Source organism: Ovis canadensis, chromosome 19, assembly GCF_042477335.2.
Source record: "Ovis canadensis isolate MfBH-ARS-UI-01 breed Bighorn chromosome 19, ARS-UI_OviCan_v2, whole genome shotgun sequence".
Taxonomy (NCBI): Eukaryota; Metazoa; Chordata; class Mammalia; order Artiodactyla; family Bovidae; genus Ovis; species Ovis canadensis.
Window position 1 is genome coordinate 60,701,316 of NC_091263.1, and position 18,783 is coordinate 60,720,098.

Genomic DNA, 18,783 nt, shown 5'->3' on the forward strand with positions numbered 1-18,783 from the left:
TAACACAGGTGTCATAATAAATCTATTGGAAAATAAAAAAATACCAAATAGAAAGTTCTGGTTAACAGGCCAACTATATGGAAAAGGATAAAATTAGACCTCTAAATCATGAAACTCACACAAATAAATTCCAGAGGCATTAAAGTTCTAAGTGTGAAAGGCAATTTTTTAATGTGTTCAGAATAAAAATATATGAGAATATATGTATTGCATTAGGGTAGAGACTAGTTTCTGAAACAAGGCACAAAATGCACAAATCAAGGAAGAAAATAATAAATTTGACCACATGAAAATAAAAGCAAAAGAAAACTTATATGCATCTACAGATGTCGATAAAAAGTGAAAAGACAGACCAAGGAATAAGAAGACACATACAAAGCACAGAAGTGCAAAGAAATCATATCTGAAACACAAAAAGAATGTCCAAGTCAGTAAGAATAGACCCACCACCCAAGAGAGAACTGCCAACAGGAGAGAAGAAGCCAGAGACTCCAAATGATCAATAAAACCAGTGAAAGAGGTCTAACTTCATTAATAATCAGGGACACTCATATTAAGCCACCAAGAAATAATTCCCAATATGTCAGACTTGGGTGAATCCTGAAGGCTTGGTGCCTTCAATAAAAACATCTGAGAAACTTCCCCCAATTGGTGAAACAAATTGCCAACTGTTAATTGGGATAAAAAACCAATTAGGACTTCTTCCAACCATCTACAAACTGGGCTAAAATCTCTTATATTCTAGGATGTATTTTCATACATTTGAATGCTTCCCAAACTCTAAACGATCCCTCTAACGAAGCCAAGTGGTGCTCCTTCCAAGCTGATGAAAATAGCTCCTCACACAAGAGGGCAGCCATGTTTCCAGCTCTCATCGTAATCCTGGGCATGGCAGCCGCACCAGCCCATCTGGGAAAGGTCTCTACCAAACAGAAAGAGGCGGGGGGTAGGGGGAGGGGCGCTTACTTGGAGCAGTCTTCACAAGCAATGTTCCCTGAGGTTTCCTTGATGGTGCGCTCAGAGACGAACGCTGGATATTCAGTGTCACAAGGCTCCAGGGTCTGTTTCAATTTCTGGGCTGTAGGGATAAGGGGAAAAAAAAGATAAAGAATACAAGGCACTGGCTTTGTTGTGACTGGCAGCCCACAGTAACTCAGAACGCAGTTCCGCTCCTGCTGCTCTGTGATTTTTCTAGGCACAGCATAATGCATTATTTTCTAATTAGTCAAGTGATTTCATCTGCCAAGCAACTCTATAAGCTATAATTCCTCAAGCAGTTCTGTTGGCGTGATCAACTATCATTTATGTATCTCAAGAATTCTACTTTCTGGTGCAACATCACTCACTGGGTCTCTGGCCTCAGACTTACGTGACCTTAGCAACAAAAAAACACACACATATACGTCCGAATAAATGTATAAAATATAAGCTACACCATATTATTTAGGGTGAGATAAAGGTCATAATACAATTGCATGGTTTTATTACAAAAACAAAATTGAAATATGGAATAGTAAAATACATAATGTCTATGACACACAGCCATGAACCTAATCCTACTATTGTGAAGTCCCTTGTGCAGATAGTACTAAAAAACCCTGGTACATGCGTAAGTACATAGGAGGTACTTGGTAAGGGCTTGGTGGTCTATTAAATAATTTAAACAAGTTATGTCCAGTAGGCAAATTTCAAAACCTAATATTTTAAATTTATAAATTGGGCATGATATACTTCTTCTATTAGAGGTTGATGTGAGAACTCAATTAAACAATATATGCTGAGTACTTAGTGCAACACATTTGTTTAAAGAGCAAAAATAAAGCCAGTCTTCTCATGAAGCCATTAGTGATGATGACAATGATGACAGATATCATTATCATAGTAGTTAAAGGTAAAGTCAGAGGAGTTTGGAGTACAAATTCCTGCTTCACTACTTTTAGCTAATCCTCAGTATTCTCATCTGTAAAATGGAGTTGCTAGCAGTACAGGTGCTCTTCACAAGAGGTTTACTCATGAACATTTTTCCAGTAGAACATTTGCTTATAGATTCCCAAAACTCAAACTTCCTATGAAGTTTCTGACTTATGTTAACGTGGATATAAACATATATTTGTAACAATCTCTCCAGGTATATTCCAAATGCAGCTGGTTTGGATGTCAGAACCACCGTTGGATGTTTCATAGAATGTCCATCTGGGAGGCTGCCAGCACTAAGAGAGGCATCACAGAGTTACTGAATGCAAAATAACTGTTTGGTAACAACCAGGTAATTGCTGGGTGATCAGAAAGCTGTGTTTTAAGTGTTTATATCCTTACGTGATTCTTTTATATACTGGCCTTTTTAGTGAGCTTTAATTATTCTGAGGAAATTGATTGGGGGTTTGGAGTTGAAGCACAATACATTGTAGTTTTTCTTATTTAAAACAAAAGGAAGTAGACTCAATCAGCTTTTTGTGCAAATCGTGATTTTAGGAACTGGTTGCTGACATTAAGCGGCGATTCACATGCTAACTCACAGGGCTGTTCTGAGGAATGCATGCATAGACTAATGCATGCATAGCTCTGAACAGAGTGACACACAGCATCTTTTCACATACATTTTTGCCCCTCTCTCCCCACCTTCATGTTACCACCTACATACCATCCTCATGTTACTCTACAGCACAAACTCTGGGTGTTGTGAATTCTGCTGCTGCTGTGTGACATTAAGTGGGTTTTTAATTTCTCCACACTGTAATGTTTTCTGCAAAATGGGAAGAACAGAACCAACTCCAAAGGGTCGTTTGAGGATGAAACAACTTCATCTGTTGAAAGTGGCTGGTACGCTGCCAGTGCTACTTAAGTGTACACGCTTACAGCCACCACCACTTCTACTGTGAACGCTATTTCACTGAGTCCTCAGACTGTCAGCCTTATTGGGCCACCACTGTTTGGTTCGAATGGCAAACAGACAGCTGCCCTCCTGATCCTGACAGCACTAAGGGTACCATGCTGTAGCCATCGCGCCTGCAAAGGGCCAAGTTCCAGACACCGCCTATCCCCTGAGCCTGCGGTGCTAGCTCTCAGGAAGTGTCCTTACATGCTTGCTGAGCAAATGAATAATTCTTTTGAATGGTGTTTTTCAGGCAAATAAAACAGACAAAGGAAATGGGAGATTCTCAGTCCCTAATGGCAAATGGCCTGCCTTGAGTGCAAGGCAAGGGGATTTCAGGTGGCACAGGTTCAACAGTAACAACACAGAGGCACTTGGCTGGAATATCATTCTCTTCCCATTTCTTTATCAATGTCCTTGATTCTTGTCAGGAAGAAGATTTTGTTTGATGCTAGGCAGTTTTTGCCTTTTTTTTTTCTTTCATTTGTTCTTTTTCTCTTTTATTCTAGGGAGGCCAAACATGAAGCTCAGAGGAGCTAACTATAATATGGTAATACAGTTTATTTTCAGGGTTATTATTTTTACAATTGATTATACAGCAAACTGGAGAAGGCAATGGCACCCCACTCCAGTACTCTTGCCTGGAAAATCCCATGGATGGAGGAGCCTGGAAGGCTGCAGTCCATGGGGTCGCTGACGGTAGGACATGACTGAATGACTTCCCTTTCACTTTTCACTTTCACGCATTGGAGAAGGAAATGGCAACCCACTCCAGTGTTCTTGCCAGGAGAATCCTAGGGATGGGGGAGCCTGGTGGGCTGCCGTCTATGGGGTGGCACAGAGTCGGACACGACTGAAATGACTTAGCAGCAGCAGCAGCATACAGCAAACAGGACTAACTTTTAATTTGGGAAGCTGCATTTTAATATTTAATTTTCAAAAAGTCAGCTTGCTGAAATAAAGATTAAGTAAATAAAAGCATAGATTATAAGTTAATACAGTGCAAGCATGCAGATGGCATATAATGATGGTAACAGCTAAATTTATTAAGAAATTACTACATGCCAGATGTCATTCCACTTTACACATATTTATTTAGTATTACATTACAAAATTTAAACAAATCAAACTATGAGATAGGAGAAAGTGTTCATTCTGTTCTGTAAATTAGTGAATGGAAGAGAGGATGAAGTGAACTGCCTAAATTCATCCAGTGAGTATGTGGCAGGGCCAAAACTTGAACTTGGGCTGTCTGGTTCCCACACAAATATATTTAACTGCTGTATGAAGTTTAGCCAATGACAGAAAGGAAGAAAGATCTTTGGGGGGCAGGCTGAGATAGGCGGCACACGTGATTTAAATAACCCTGATAACTGCACCATCTCTAATTGTCTGGGCCCAGTTACAATGGAAAGAGTCCAAATCTCTCAGTGGAGAGACTCATTTGGCTCTGATCCTTTCTGGAGATAAATTCTTATTCCTTTCACAACTCTAGGTCACCCATACTGATGTGGTAATAAGCCCCTGAGTTTATTTGAAGTAAGACTATAGACTGGCTGGAAGTTGCTTGGTGCTTTTGGGAAACACATGAATTATCATATAAAACCATGGCCACATTTAATCTAAATAGTATGGTTTATTATGAAGATGTTTCTTAGTCTGGAGTGCTACAGGAAAACATCACATATATTTGCCAGTTGTTACTGCTTATTTATGGAATTTCAAACCAATAACTAAGGCTGCCAGTCATCTGATGGGTACTGTTGTAACTCTCAGGCATTCAAAACTCATCATCTTACAAAGGTGTTGGTACATAAGGATCATGGAGCACAGCTAGACCGATTCTTTTCTTTTTTTTTTCCCGGAAGAGAAAACTGAAGTTCAGGAAGTAGACACAGCCTGCCTCGAGCCCCACAGAAAGTGACTTATCATGATCATCATTTACCTAAACAGCAAAACCACCTTTGCAGCCGATAGTCACTAAGTGCCTGCATGCGTGCATGCGTGGGTGCGTGCTAAGTGGCTTCAGTCATGTCCAACAACTCTTTGTGACCCCATGGATGGTAGCCCACCAGGCTCCCCTGTCCGAGGGATTCTCCAGGAAAGAATACTAGAGTGGGTTGCCATTTCCTCCTCCAGGGGATCTTCCCAACCCAGGGATCAAACCCATGTCTCTTACATCTCCTGCATTGGCAGGAGGGTTCTTTACCACCAGTGCCACATGGGAAGCCCCACTAAGTGCCTACTACAAGCCAAACACCACACTAGATCCTTTGATGGATTGAATTCTCACCCTCTCACGGTGAGCATGGCCCTGCTGCTATCCTGTTTTACAGATGAAGAGACTAAAACTCAGAGAAATGAAGTTAACTGCTTGCCTGTCACACCATTGTATGCTCTGAAGCCCAAATGCATATGCACGTCCTCGCCACATCCTGGAGCCTTCACTCTTGGCCATCACCCTGTCTGCTTCTCACCCCAATTACACTGGACGTCTCAGGCTGAAGCCGCCAGGACCTATCACTCACTTACAACGAGGCACCCAGTGGAGCATCCACACAATTGGATTTCTTTAATTTTCCCTTAGCAACAAATGTCCCTGATGAGAATAACTGACTTGGGTTCACAGTAATTATGTGCAGACAATCAGGAATGAATAGAGTTGCCATTTGAAAAGCTTTCCTCTTCTTTTGTCTCTGCGAATGCACCCTCATTCATAACCGGGTGCCAGCAAGCTCCATTCTCTTTGTGCAACTTCGCCAAAATGATACCTTTGTGATAATCAAGCAGAAATGGCCTTCCACAGTCCCCTTCATTAAGGAAATGAAGCAGATAAACAGTGTAATTATGGATTCCATTTTTAGCTAAACAAAGATGTATGTCTCAGCTCAGGGTCTTTATCCAGTGAGAGAAGGGTAAATTTAGAATGCAGAAACCTCGCAAGGCAATATTGTTATGGTGCTTGGAACTTTTCCCGGCTTTTACTGGGTCTGAGATTCACATTCACATCTAACAAAGATTCAGATGATAGCAGCTCTGTGGGTGAGAGCATTCACCGTCGGAACCAGTTTCTTTATCTATAAAATGGAAAAAGTCATAGCCATGCCCAGCAGAGGGCTGCAGGTCCGAATGAGACAGTCAGCCCACGTGAGGCAGCCTGCTCCGCACAGGACTCACAGAGGGCCAGCTGCGTCTCCCGCCGCCCTCCAGCGGAGGGGGCCGGTTTTGGTTTACGGTTGAGCTTATTTTCTCCTAGCTGCCCCACTTAGGTGCCTCAGAGAGGCTCGACGACACATTCCAGCAGTCCCCACCTCTCAGGTATGTTGAAGCGATCTGAAGAGAACCCCGTGCTGGCACTCTGGAAGGGAAAAAGTGCTACCTACGGGCACAGCACTTGCAGATGATTTAGCCATCTGACAAGGTCTTTTTGCAGTCTGTCAACAGAGTGAGACAATTTGGAATTACCTATTAAGAGTTGTTTTAAAAGTTTCTGAGACAGAAAACACAGACCTGAAGCATCACATCATTCCTGTTAGCTAAAATTTTAGCTAAGCTGGAGGAGAAAGAAGGGCGAAGAAAGGTGAGATTTCAGAATGAGAACCTCCACGAGTTTCTGAGTGCAAAGATTGTGCCCCCCTTCATAATTCATCTCTCCTACCTTACACCCCTCAGTCTACATCAGGATTGCTCAGTAGTGGCACTATTGACATTCTGAGTCAGATGATTCTTTGTTGTGAGGGGCTGTCCCATGTGTTATAGTGTTTTATGGGCATCTCTCACCTCTACCCACTGGATGCCAGTAGCTTTCTCCCATCCCCAGTTGTGACCAAAAATGTCTCAACATTGCAATGACCCCTGGAAGCCAAAATTACCCCTATGCTGAAAGTTACTGGTCTAAGCAGATATCGTAGTTCACAGAGACTGGCACTCAGAAGTAACTCAACAACGAACTGTCCATGTCAAGGACCAGCACAGGAGTGAGGGCAGATGCCTGTAGCAGCAGGGAAGGGAAGAGTGGGGTTAGTGGCAAAGAAGGTTGGCACTCACTATAAAAGCCTGGTGGGCAGGGTGGGCAGGCCATGTGGATATGTATAGGAAAGAGAGGAATGCCAGAAAGTGAAGCACTGAAGACCACCAGCCTGCTGCCCCAGCACTGAGCACACTCCTCACAAGGAGCCAGACATTTAAGCCGAAAGAGACACCAGCTCCCCAGAGGGAGCCCCACCTACCACGCACGGTGACTTGCCCTGCGCCACACCTTGCACGTGGGCTTCGCATCATGCATGGTTGAATCCATTGCTCACAGCCGTAGCACATCTTATCTCTGTTGACAAGCAAGGAAACCAAAGCTCATAATGACCAAGCAACTTATCCAGAACTGCACAGCCAGCAAGTGGCAGAGGAGGGCTGCCTGACTCAGAAGTCAGGTGCTTCATCTCTAGGTGAAACAGGGCTCCAAGCATGACTGGGAAGGACTGAGATCTGTCCCAAGGCACTGGTGTCGCAGAAACAGCAGCCATCTGACCAACTACCATTCATTCGCTTGGCCTCCACTGATCATTTTCCTTCCTTTCCTCTCATTTAGTCTCATGTACCTTTTTTTTTCACCCCTAAGAATAAAAATCTGGACATGCTAGCCAAGTAAGAAAAGTGACTAGAAAAAGATAACAAGCACCCATTAGGTAAGTTCCTTCTCATCTTCCTTTTTCAAACCATCTACAATTTTAAACAAACGCAGGTTCATGTGATACGTAAAATTTTCTTTGGGGTATCTGAGGGTCTCTCTTCCTAATTCATATTTTGGTCCCTGTTTATTGACTCCCCAGTGGCCTGACTGCTGATCCGAGTTAATTCTACATCTTCCTTCTCCCCAGTCATTGGGGGCTTGGGGGGCATATACAATTTTGCATATTGTTTTCCTTGCTAAATATTACTAAATTTTATAATTATTTCCTATGGCTTTCAGTGAATGGGCTGTCATTTTTTGGAAACTGTAAGTTTGTTTCCTATTTTCTGCTTCTGTTTTGTGTATAGATTCACTTGTATTAATTTTAGACTCCACATACAAGTGACGTCATACAATATTTGTCTTTGTCTGTCTTACTTTACTAAATATATTCTCTAGTTCCATCCATACTGCTGCAAATGGCAATATTTCATTCTTTTTACAAGTCAACATCATTATCACCATTATCATAAATTAATTACGGCTCCCTTTTTGAGGGCTTACTATATTCCAGTCCTACACTCGGTATACACCATGATTTATCTTACCATTAAATGCACACATACAAACAATAAGAGATAAATATTATTTATTATTTTCTTTACTTAGCTTACTGGTATGGAAACTGAGCCTTGAAGAGATCAGCTAACTTGACAAAGGCCAACCTCAGAGCCAGAACTTATATCCATATGAATCTAACTCTAAACTCAGGCCTCTAATAGTTTCTACTAATTACTGATCGAATCATTGATGGCTTTTTCAGCAATGAAAATAATATGATCCGATTTATATTTTATGAAAGGTAATAGTAAAAAGGTAATGATTGTTCATTCATTCAGCCCGAGAAAGGTGATGTGTCTGTGACCTTTAGATTTCAGCACTGCCCACTAGCTTCTGAAGAATTCACCTGTGCAGTGTATGACCTCAAAGCCTTAGTTAAGGAAACAGGTCAAAGTGTACATTCAACATGAGCTGTGGAATTTCTGTCAGACTGAACAGCACTGCCCTCAGCACAAAGGATGTCTTCTGCTAACAGAAAGGAGAAATCATCACTGTGTCCTGGGTAGTTTTATGTGAGCACATCCCTGGTGAAAAGTAGCTGGTGAATCCCGGGTTCATCACTCTGAGCAAGGAAAATGAAGACAGCTGCTCCTTACCTTTAGCTGTCATATCTGAGTGCCACCAACTGCAAAGGTTAAATTCCACCAGAAACCTAAGCAGGGAATGGAAAAGCCCAGTGTTACTTGGTCACCCACACCCTGAATGGAAGAGTAACATTCTGTGTTATTCAACATCACTCACCTCATTTGAAAGAATAACATCATCTGATATCTGGATATATCAACATGGTTGGTTCAGTTACCACTGAATTTTCACTAGGTTTTGTCTTACTTGTGAAAGACTTTTTTATCACCAATGCCAGCCAAACCCTGAAATCAGGTTCACTTAAGACTCAGGGATTCTTTTGAGAAATATCATGCTTTATAGGGAAAACTTCTTTTCTTGTTATAGTCTGAGTCCACAGTAAAAAGTCCACATTCAAAGGGCTTCTCCTACCTTGGTTCAGAAATACAAACAGAATAGTCTCTACTTAAGACTATGATCTGCAGTATAAAGGATGTTTCAAAATTTACACTGTAACACAAATGTATTTGAGTGTGTGTGTGTGTGTGTGTGTGTGTGTGTGTGTGTAGGGCAAGGTGGTGAGGACAATTGGAATAAACTCCTTTTTAGGGAATTATGTCCCAATGCAACTTCACAAAAATCATAATTTCTTAATTGCTAGTAAAGAACACCAGTGAAAGTGAAAGTTGCTCAGTCGTGTCTGACTCTTTACAATCCTACGCACTACCCAGTCCCTGGAATTCTTCATGGCAGAATACTGGAGTGGGTTGCCATCTCCTCCTCCAGGGCATCTTCCCAACCCAGGGATCAAACCTAGGTCTCCCACATTGTAGACAGATTCTTTACCAGCTGAGCCACCAGGTCAAACCAAATGAAAGGAAATAGGTCAAAATCTAGTCATTTCCTTCTCAGGCTCATGGCTGCTATCACTCGCAGCTCACAATGAAAATCCCACTATTCCCTGTATTTTCTGTCTCTTACATGCACAAAGAACTTACTCTCCACATGAAGTTATACTTAATACAGGTTACATTAAAGCAATAAATAAGATATTGTCTATTCGTGAAATAACAAAAAATCTGCCTTAAACACACAGAACTGGAAATTTAATGGGGAAAATCAGAATGAGAGTCTGGTGCAGCTTGAATGATCTGGTTTCCATGCTGGTCCATGGAATTCCTTCCTTCTGTGTGACACAGTGTTTCTGTAACGTGTCCAATATCTCATCTGGAAGTCAAGCCTTTCATCTTTGTGCCATTTCAAGTTTGACCTAAGTCACAGATGCATCCAGCAGGACTGTAATTTGACAAGGTAAACAATTAAATCACACCTGAGAAAGCCCCTGACCCATGACTGCACAGGCCCCCTCGCCTGCACATGCCAAGACATCCAAAGCAGCACAGTGGACAGCCCTGGCAATTTGTTCTTCTGACCACAGCCCACCCAGGCTGCATTAAAAACAGCCAGACATCGATGTTAAATTTAACAGTAACCACAATAAATAAATTTGGTTTGTGTACTGCAAGCTGTTAGTCTGCTAAACAGTGACATAAGGGCATAAGCAGTAACCACGATTCACCTATTAAAAGATGATCTTTTGGACTCTGCGTTCAATATTTCGAGATATTCAGTGAGTTTATCGCAGAGTGTGAGGAATCATCTAATGTTTATTGGAAGCATGAAGCACAATCTCTCAATTCACTTTAGAACAGAGAAAAGTAATGGTTTTTTAAAAACACAGCAAATTGTACTTACAAGACAAGTTCTGTCATTATCCATTTTACTGCGGCAAGGAAGGCATTATAAGGCTGCAGAGAAGAATTTGGTTCATTAAAAACAATGTATCACACATAAAATTTGTAGTTTAACCTAAGGCTTTACATAAAGACAATGTTATTCTTCTAGAGAGATTCATATCATGTCAAAAAACAGTGAAGCTCTCCCTTAAAGACGAAAATGGTTGGATATTATATCCCAAAACTAACATTTTAAAACTTTGAACTCCCCTGTGGTAAGATGTGATTTACAAGTCAAATAAACATGATCTAATACAGGGGTTATCTCTGCAAGGAAAAAGGAAGTTCAGCAAACGATGCTTAAACCTTTACCCTCTGGGGGCTAATATTTCGCAGCCTAATGCTGAGCGGCAGGAATCATATAACTAATTTCAAATGGTAATTCTCAGGGCTGCCTTTTGGAAAGGTGATTCCCTGTTCTCCATCACTGTATGTCATTCATTGAAATAAGCAAAAATTGCACATACTTGATTTTAATGCCGCCCATGAATTATGTAGGATTTAAGCTGCCTTTTCTCACACTCACATATTCAGACTTGAAAAAAATGATAACCATATAAACATGTGATTTTATCCTTGCAGAAAATCCCCTTCACTCTATAAAAGAAGGCATTGACAGGCTAATCTTTATTTCAGAATATTTTAATTAAAAAAAGCAGTGGGATTGTTTACCCTGTGATATTTCCTACGTGGATAATTCAATTTCCTGAATTCTGGAAAATACCAGGTCTCCCCCTCAGTCAGTTCTTTGTACCTAGGTATGCCAGATATGTGAGCGGTGGGTGGACTTGAGAGACAGGCAATGACATTGGCAAAGCCCGGGCCCCAAGCTGCAGGTCCAGAAAAGCCTCAGAACCTTTTGTGGTTTCCTTTAGGTAGCAGGGAAATGAAATGCCTAATCCTGGTTTCTGATGTGATGGCTGCTTAATCCTACCTTCAAAGCATTTTGCTGATAAGGACTAGAACTAGGAATGGGAGGATTATCCAGTTTCAAATGAAACAAGAACAAATTTATATACCCCTGAACATTTTAAAAACCATCCCTATTCAAGCCAACAAGCAAATGCACAGAACAACAGTGCGCGGGGGTCACTCCCAGCCCACCCAGATGGCAGACTGAATCTCTGGCTCTGAGTGTGTCTCCATCACGCCCTGAAACACAGGGCTTCCAGGATTAGGGTCATCTAAGGATGGGAATTATTAGCAATTTCCTAAAACCAAATGCAGCCACACAGTCCTGTGGTTCTGCCATTACACTTCTTATGGCTTGAAAAATAACCATCTCTCTTTCAGACCATAGGACAGTTCTGGGTCTTTGTACCCACTGGGATGGGTAGTGACATTTCAGTGTGGGAGGAGAGAATGAATAAAGGGATTAAGGAAGTTTTGGAAGTGAGGAAAGGGAGGCACAGGGGCAGGATACTCAAGGATTCTCTGTCAGATGCTGGCTCAATGCAGGGTAAACAAAGGGATTATATAAACATGGGATTAAAATTTTAAATGCACATTAACATTCAGAAGGGCAAAGCCATTGAGCTTTTAAGCCTAATGATAAAAACATATCTTGGGAACATTTTAAGTCTGGAAATACTTATGCTAAGGTTAGGAAAACTGGGTTAGGAAATATGTGTTGATTCTCATTCTAAAAAGTGGTATTTTTCAAATCGTCCCATTTTTAGTTCCAAGTTGCCTCTCAGAAATGTCCCAGCTCAAATCATTTCTTGCTCCTTTAGTCTAGGGAACCGTGTTAAATATTTGGTTTTTAAATAATCCCCTTGCAAGATCTTACATCTGCAAATGAGAAGGTGTGTATTTATATTTTAAAACCAAAATGGTTCTTAAATTTTGTGTTTCAAACCAAATTTTAGGTTGATTTTTGGAATTTACAAAATGATAACATGTAAGGGTTATACTTATACCTATATGCCAGACTATGTAGAAGTATCTATGTCTGCTTTTTCTGTGTTTTCAAGTTATTGGTGGCCAAACTTACATTGCTTGCACATTGTAAATTATATTTTTAAACCAAGGGTAAATTTTAAGTTAATTTCTGGTGATCTGAAAGCCGGTTCCTAATGATACAAAGTTATGTTGATGGCTCCTCAACTGTGACACCATGGATGGATTAGCTCCAGGGAAAATAATGCTAAAAGCAGCAGCACAATTAGAGTGGAGAATCTGATCAAAATGTGGATTTGTTCACAGGCTAGCAGCTCTATTACAACCAAAAAGAAGGTTTCTATCGAACCAAACCAAAGTCTCTTTTATTTGAGGATGAGAGAATAGACAAAACTTCTCCCCTTTTCTACCCATCAAAAGGGGGGTTGCTGCATTAATCCATCAAAGACTTTAGGTCTGTTTGTCATTCCGGAACTCACTGGATTTAGATTTAACACAAATTACTTTTCTTAACCAATGAAATCAGGAAACACATTTAAATATTCATTATTTTGAAACAGATAAACTTGCTGGGTCCAAGGAAAACTATATGCACACACAGAGAGACAGGAAAAAACACACAGCTGTCTTCTGAGTGACTGCACTGTACTTACATCCAGAAGACCATGGGCACCGTCGCTGCTCTCCTTGTTGGCCCTGCACATGGCCTGATAGTCATAAAGGGTAATTCTATGGAAGAGAAGGGAAAGGAGCTTCACTAAATGGGAAACATGAGAACCACATGGTGCTGTGGACCAACCAGCAGGGGAACAGTCACTAACCACCAGCCAGGGCAACAGCGACAAACACAGATCAAGGCAGGCCTAACAAGGGGGTTGCTTCCCAGAGGGCCCAGGGGTAAAGGATCCACCTGCCAATACGGGAGACGTGGGTTTGATTCCTGGGTTGGGAAGATCCCCTGGAGAAGGAAATGACAACCCACCCCAGTATTCTTGCCTGGAGAATCTCATGGAAAGAGGAGCCTGGGGGAACTATAGTCTATGGGGTCACAAAAGAGTCGGACACAACTTAGAGACTAAACAACAAGAGTGACAAGCATGGGACACAGCAAAGCCCAGGACTACAGACACAGTCATGTCACACTTGGGACTTAAAGAACCAAGAGAACAAAGGCTATCAGTGGGATGGAAAAGGGGGAGCAGAACCCCCTCCCAAAAAGCATGATAAAATAGTTATTTTGGCTTGAACAAGGATGACTTGCATGGGCAAGGATACTCCAAAGGAATACGCTGTTTTAAACTGAATCCTGGGCCTCTGCTGGAACCCACATTGACTGTATCCAAGGTTGAGAAGAGCTGGGAAGGGTCACTTTGGGTTAAGAAATGGTAGGATCCACTGTCTCTTTTAGGCACTAAGAAATAGGCTCAGACCAAGAGAAGGCCAGCTCCTTAACTATTTGTTGAAAACCAGCTGACTCCTTGGTTAGAACCACACCCCCCTTTCATTACCACCACCATAGTAGTGAGTATACCCTTTTGAAAACAGTGCAGTTTATGAAACAAGAAAATGGATGTTTTTTTCTACCTTGGTGGTAAAAATATAGCTCTTATTTCAGTTATGACCTTTATTCAGCTGCAAAGATATTTTACTTTCAATTTTTTTCCAGACATTTTAGTTTCTTATTAACACCTTTACAAAGTAAAAAAGAATGGCAATTTCCAGTAGCCAGTTAAGAGCTTTAAGATGGAGCAAATACTTTATCCCACACATGCATTTCATCCCTCCCCCCAGCTCCTCTTCCCACTATTCCTGGTATCCCAAAGGAGAGACACTTAAAGTCCAACCTGAGTTATGTAACCGTTGCCAGATGACATGTTAACACTGTACTACATGAACTTCTAAATGACTGGAAGGAATTCTCCCTCCAGGAGTCCCTTTCTGAAATCAGGCAGTGCTTAATGTGAAGCATACTTAATGTTGGGCTGGGAACGCATGATAGAATAAAAGTTCCATAATGCAGGACTGGGGTTGGATCTGTTTCACACCTAGCACAGCACCCAGCATGGAGAAGGTATTACTATTCTGACTTAAAAGGTAGAATGCATGAATGATCATCTGATTGCCTGAATCTTGAATATTCGATGACGCAACTGAGATTGAAGAGATCAACTGCAAAATGTGATGTGAAGCCTTCTTCCTTTAGAAATAAATTAGAGAGATTACACACCCAGATTAACCAAAGAGCACCTATGCGCACCCAGAAGAAAATTGGCCACTCTGACCACAGTGAGATGGAAACCAGTTCCTGATGAGCACCACACAGGCATCCGTAGGCGGCAGAGCCAAAGTGGGTACCTGGCAAGTCCTCCAAAGCCCCTTCCTCTTCAGGACATTTTTAGTCTTGCTGACTGTCCTCTGACTTTTTCCCTCTCAGCAGATGCAAGCAGAACCAGTGTATACTGAGAAAGAAATGAAGCCTATGAACCATCCAAGCATCTGGCTTCGGGAACTCCCTGAATAAACTTCTCACAGAAACACTCATCACTAATATAGCCCTGACACTAATTCAGCCACAGAATAAACCATAGGCCACAATGCTGCTGCTGCTGCTAAGTCGCTTCAGTTGTGTCTGACTCTGTGTGACCCCGTAGATGGCAGTCCATCAGGCTCCCCTGTCCCTGGGATTCTCCAGACAAGAACACTGGAGTGGGTTGCCATGTCCTTCTCCAATGCACGAAAGTGAAAAGTGAAAGTGAAGTCGCTCAGTTGTGTCTGACTCCTAGCAACTCCATGGACTGCAGCCTACCAGGCTCCTCCGTCCATGGGATTTGCCAGGCAAGAGTACTGGAGTGGGTTGCCATTGCCTTCTCCGATAGGCCACAATGGACAATGCTAATTGGCCCCTGACTGGCCCACCACGCCAGTGTGCATCCTCAACAGGGGATTTCTACAGGTGCCCCTGGAAGGGTTTTCTAGGATTTGACCAGAACTATTGTGTGCTGTGATTCATGGGGTCGCAAGGAGTCAGACACGACTGAGCGACTGAACTGAACTGATTATTAGCTCTATCCTTTTCCTACTACCCAACTCTGTCTCTGCAGCTGGACTCCGGATCAGAGCTGGTGAAAGGTAGCATGGGTTGAGTGGAACATGGCTGTGCGTGGTGTCTTATAGACATGGATGAAGTATGGCCTTGGCTTAAGAGGTCAGTTCTGCCATTTATCCAGGGTGCAATCACAGCAGGTTGCTCACCTTCTACGGAGGCTTTTTCACTTATAAATAAACTTTCAGAGATGTTCCGAGTTTAAATAATCGGGCATGTGGAAGGATACTGAAATACACTATGCATCATGCTAGTCTCATTATGAGTCTTACAACAGAAGGCCTGATTTTGTTCTTTGCTGGATCTTGGACTCTTAAAGCTACACTATTCCCAGAGTCCAAAGTGACTGGTAGTGTAACTTAATGATTAACAATCTACCTTTGAACCAGTGGCCTAAGCTCAAATCATAACTCATCTACATATTACAATGCTATTTTTATTTAACCCTCATTATGCCTCAGTTTTCTCATCTGTAAAATAGTGAGAGCAATGGCTTCCTTATAGGGTGGTCATTTAAATGAGGTTATACACACGTAGTGCCTTTAGAACAGTGCCTAGCACAGAGGAGGCATTCAGCAGAAGGAGGGCTGCAGCTGCTGTTGTAATTTATTAGTCTGGTTTTCATTGCCATTATTAATTAATGAGGGTGGTGTTAAATGCATTGGGAATTGACTCAGGCTTTATCCAGCTGGCTGGATAGGCCTCCTGGTTTTCTTAGCTCATTGGCATGTATGATGCAGTGTAAAATTCACACTTGTTACTGCAGTAACAGACACCTTCAGAAGCCATGCTGGGGTTATCAAGGGATCATGTGGCAGCTTCAGTCCATGAGTTTTATAGCTGAAGACCAGGGTAACAATAGCTGCTGTTTACTGAAGTCTGTTTAGCAACTATCAGCAAGGTGCTCTTCTAAGGATGCCCCTGCGAGAGTCTAATCATCCCCATTTCACAGAGGGGCAAACCAAGTCTCAGCCAGCCTAAAAATGTGCCCAAGGTCACATACCTAACAGGTCCAGAGCCAGAATTATATGGGGGCCACACTGAATCCACCTCTCTCTGCCTTCTGCTCAGCAGCAGGTTCTGACAGGTCCTAGGAAATGCTTAGAATTCAGCCCTGTGCCCCACCCCAGAGTCTTACTGGAATGTCACAGGAAAAGCTACCCAAGATAAAGTCTCATAATCAATATCCAGAATCAACTTTCAACCCAAGTTGAGTGGCTGTTATGGGGTCACCAGGCCAGGATGGATCAACTGCCCAGGCTAGTGAGACCCCTTTTCCCTGGTAACTGCCCTGTCAGACAGATGGCTGGAAGCTCAGGACTCTACTGGAATCATTTTCAAAGGCTCCAGTTTACAAGTTGGGGTCAAACTCAACTGCTCTGGGGGTGGCCTCCGGGTCAGGGTCCCTGCCTTTCATTTCATAAGGAAGCTTTCCTGATCTGATTGCCATGAGGAGGTTACAAAACAAACCTGCTCAGTCTTCTCCACACTTAAGACAGCTTTAACTAGATGTTGCAGAGAGCCTTCCAGATTGTTGCCCTTTCTGAAGTGATTTTGTTACTGTTTTAAATAACTCCCATTTTGTGGCTACCTGTATCCTGTTCGGCTGATTATAGTTAAAGAACGTGATAACTGCCTGCTTTCATTTGGCTCTAAAATAAGCCCTGAGCATCCTGCCCAGCCCAAGATTGGTGCTGCACTGCTGCACTCAGCAGCAGGGGTTTATTCTTATTTCAGATAACATGCCTTAATCTCCCTGACATCACCACCAGGCCACGGCAACCGCGGGCTGCTGGGGAGACCTTATCATTAGCATCTCTGTGCTCCCCAGATGGGTCTCTTTGAAACTTTGGCGGAAGGCAGATACAGTCTCTGAGGAAGAAACTCAAAGCAATGCAAACCAAGCATGGGCAGCCCTATGTGTCCTGTACTGGGTGCCCGGCTCGTGACGTTAGGATTTACTTAAAGCTGTTTTCCTGATTCTGCTCTTTTCCAACTAGACGAAAATTATGACCAAGAACAAGATTTCTCCTAAAAAAAACAAGGGTGAATTTCAAAGACATGAGTGCAGCTAATTCAAGGTTGTTACTAATGGTGGGCACCAGCATTTATTAAACACCTACTATGTGACTATGAGGCCAGGTACTTTACCTGCAATGACTCTAACTCACTTTGGCTAAAAATCTGCCCCCACACCAGTCTTGAAACAGCTTAATGTTTGCAACTATGGCCCTAAAACCATAAAGACCCACTGAGGGTCATATTTAAGCAATTTTCAATCAAAAAGTAGGAGAAGCAAAGTGACTCACTAGGGCAGCATGCAAAAAATATGTATTCTTTGTTGGGCTATAAAATGTGTTCTCTGGAGCAGTTTTCAACTTCCAAGCATCAGGGGCATGGAGCAGGAACATAGGAAATTCTAAACAAAGGGACTGTCACCATGGGAAGCTTTACTCTTTCTTACACCTTAACAGCCAGGACAGTGGAAAGCTCCATCTGTTGATCTGAATGCTAACAGAAGACTCCAAAGGAGCTTTTCCTTCTCTCCTTTCTGACTAGGTGGGCAACTCATCCCATAGCCTCTTCTTACAGAGACTGTACTATTCTTTAAGATCAACAGAGCACAGCTAACACAGCAGAGGTGGTGAGTTGAAGCTGCCTTTGAACCCTCTGATGGAAAATCACTAAAATCTACCAAGTTAATAAGTACCCATCATTAGAAGAGAATAAGTGCCACAAGGCTGCACCAGCCAGAAGCCCAGTGCACCAGGTATCGGGGCCCCTCGGGGTCGAGTACAGAGCCCTGAGGGTGAGCCTCACTCTTTTATAGATTAAGCAGAGGGTTGATCAGCCTCAAGTGCTTTTCATCAATTGGTGCTGAGACTATAAAAAGAAACAAAGTCATAGATACTGGTCACAGCAGCATCTCACCCAGGTAAAAAAAGCAGTAACAATAAGAATTAATCAATTACTTTGGGCAATCCAAGTGTTATCTTGGATGTTGGGGCATGGAGAGGAAACTAACGCTCAAGAGGTGAAGTCCCTGTGGCTCTGGGAAGCAGCCACACCTGCTTCAATCCTGGGGCACAGGATTGCCCTGTGCCTAGTAGGTCCATCTAGCCAGTTGTTTCTTTGCTCATTCAACTGGCCCGTGAAAATTAGCCTTCCTTGAAACTGAAGGGGGAAAATGCAATCATGATTAATCCCATGTAGAAAACGTAAAATTTCTTTTGTTTTTATGAGTAAGAAACAGAAGGAAATA

At 42.4% G+C, this 18,783-nt stretch overlaps 1 protein-coding gene across 1 annotated transcript in view; it reads right to left on the reverse strand.

Moving 5' to 3' along the window:
- Nucleotides 1-18,783, reverse strand: part of CACNA2D3 (calcium voltage-gated channel auxiliary subunit alpha2delta 3) — an 871,226-nt gene that overhangs the window by 50,025 nt on the left and 802,418 nt on the right. The window contains exons 32-35 of the mRNA XM_069561584.1: nucleotides 13,072-13,147; nucleotides 10,479-10,531; nucleotides 8,756-8,811; nucleotides 967-1,078 (exon numbers count right to left, since the gene is read on the reverse strand). Coding sequence (XP_069417685.1) covers nucleotides 967-1,078; nucleotides 8,756-8,811; nucleotides 10,479-10,531; nucleotides 13,072-13,147 — 297 coding nt within the window. The remainder of the gene's footprint in view (nucleotides 1-966; nucleotides 1,079-8,755; nucleotides 8,812-10,478; nucleotides 10,532-13,071; nucleotides 13,148-18,783) is intronic.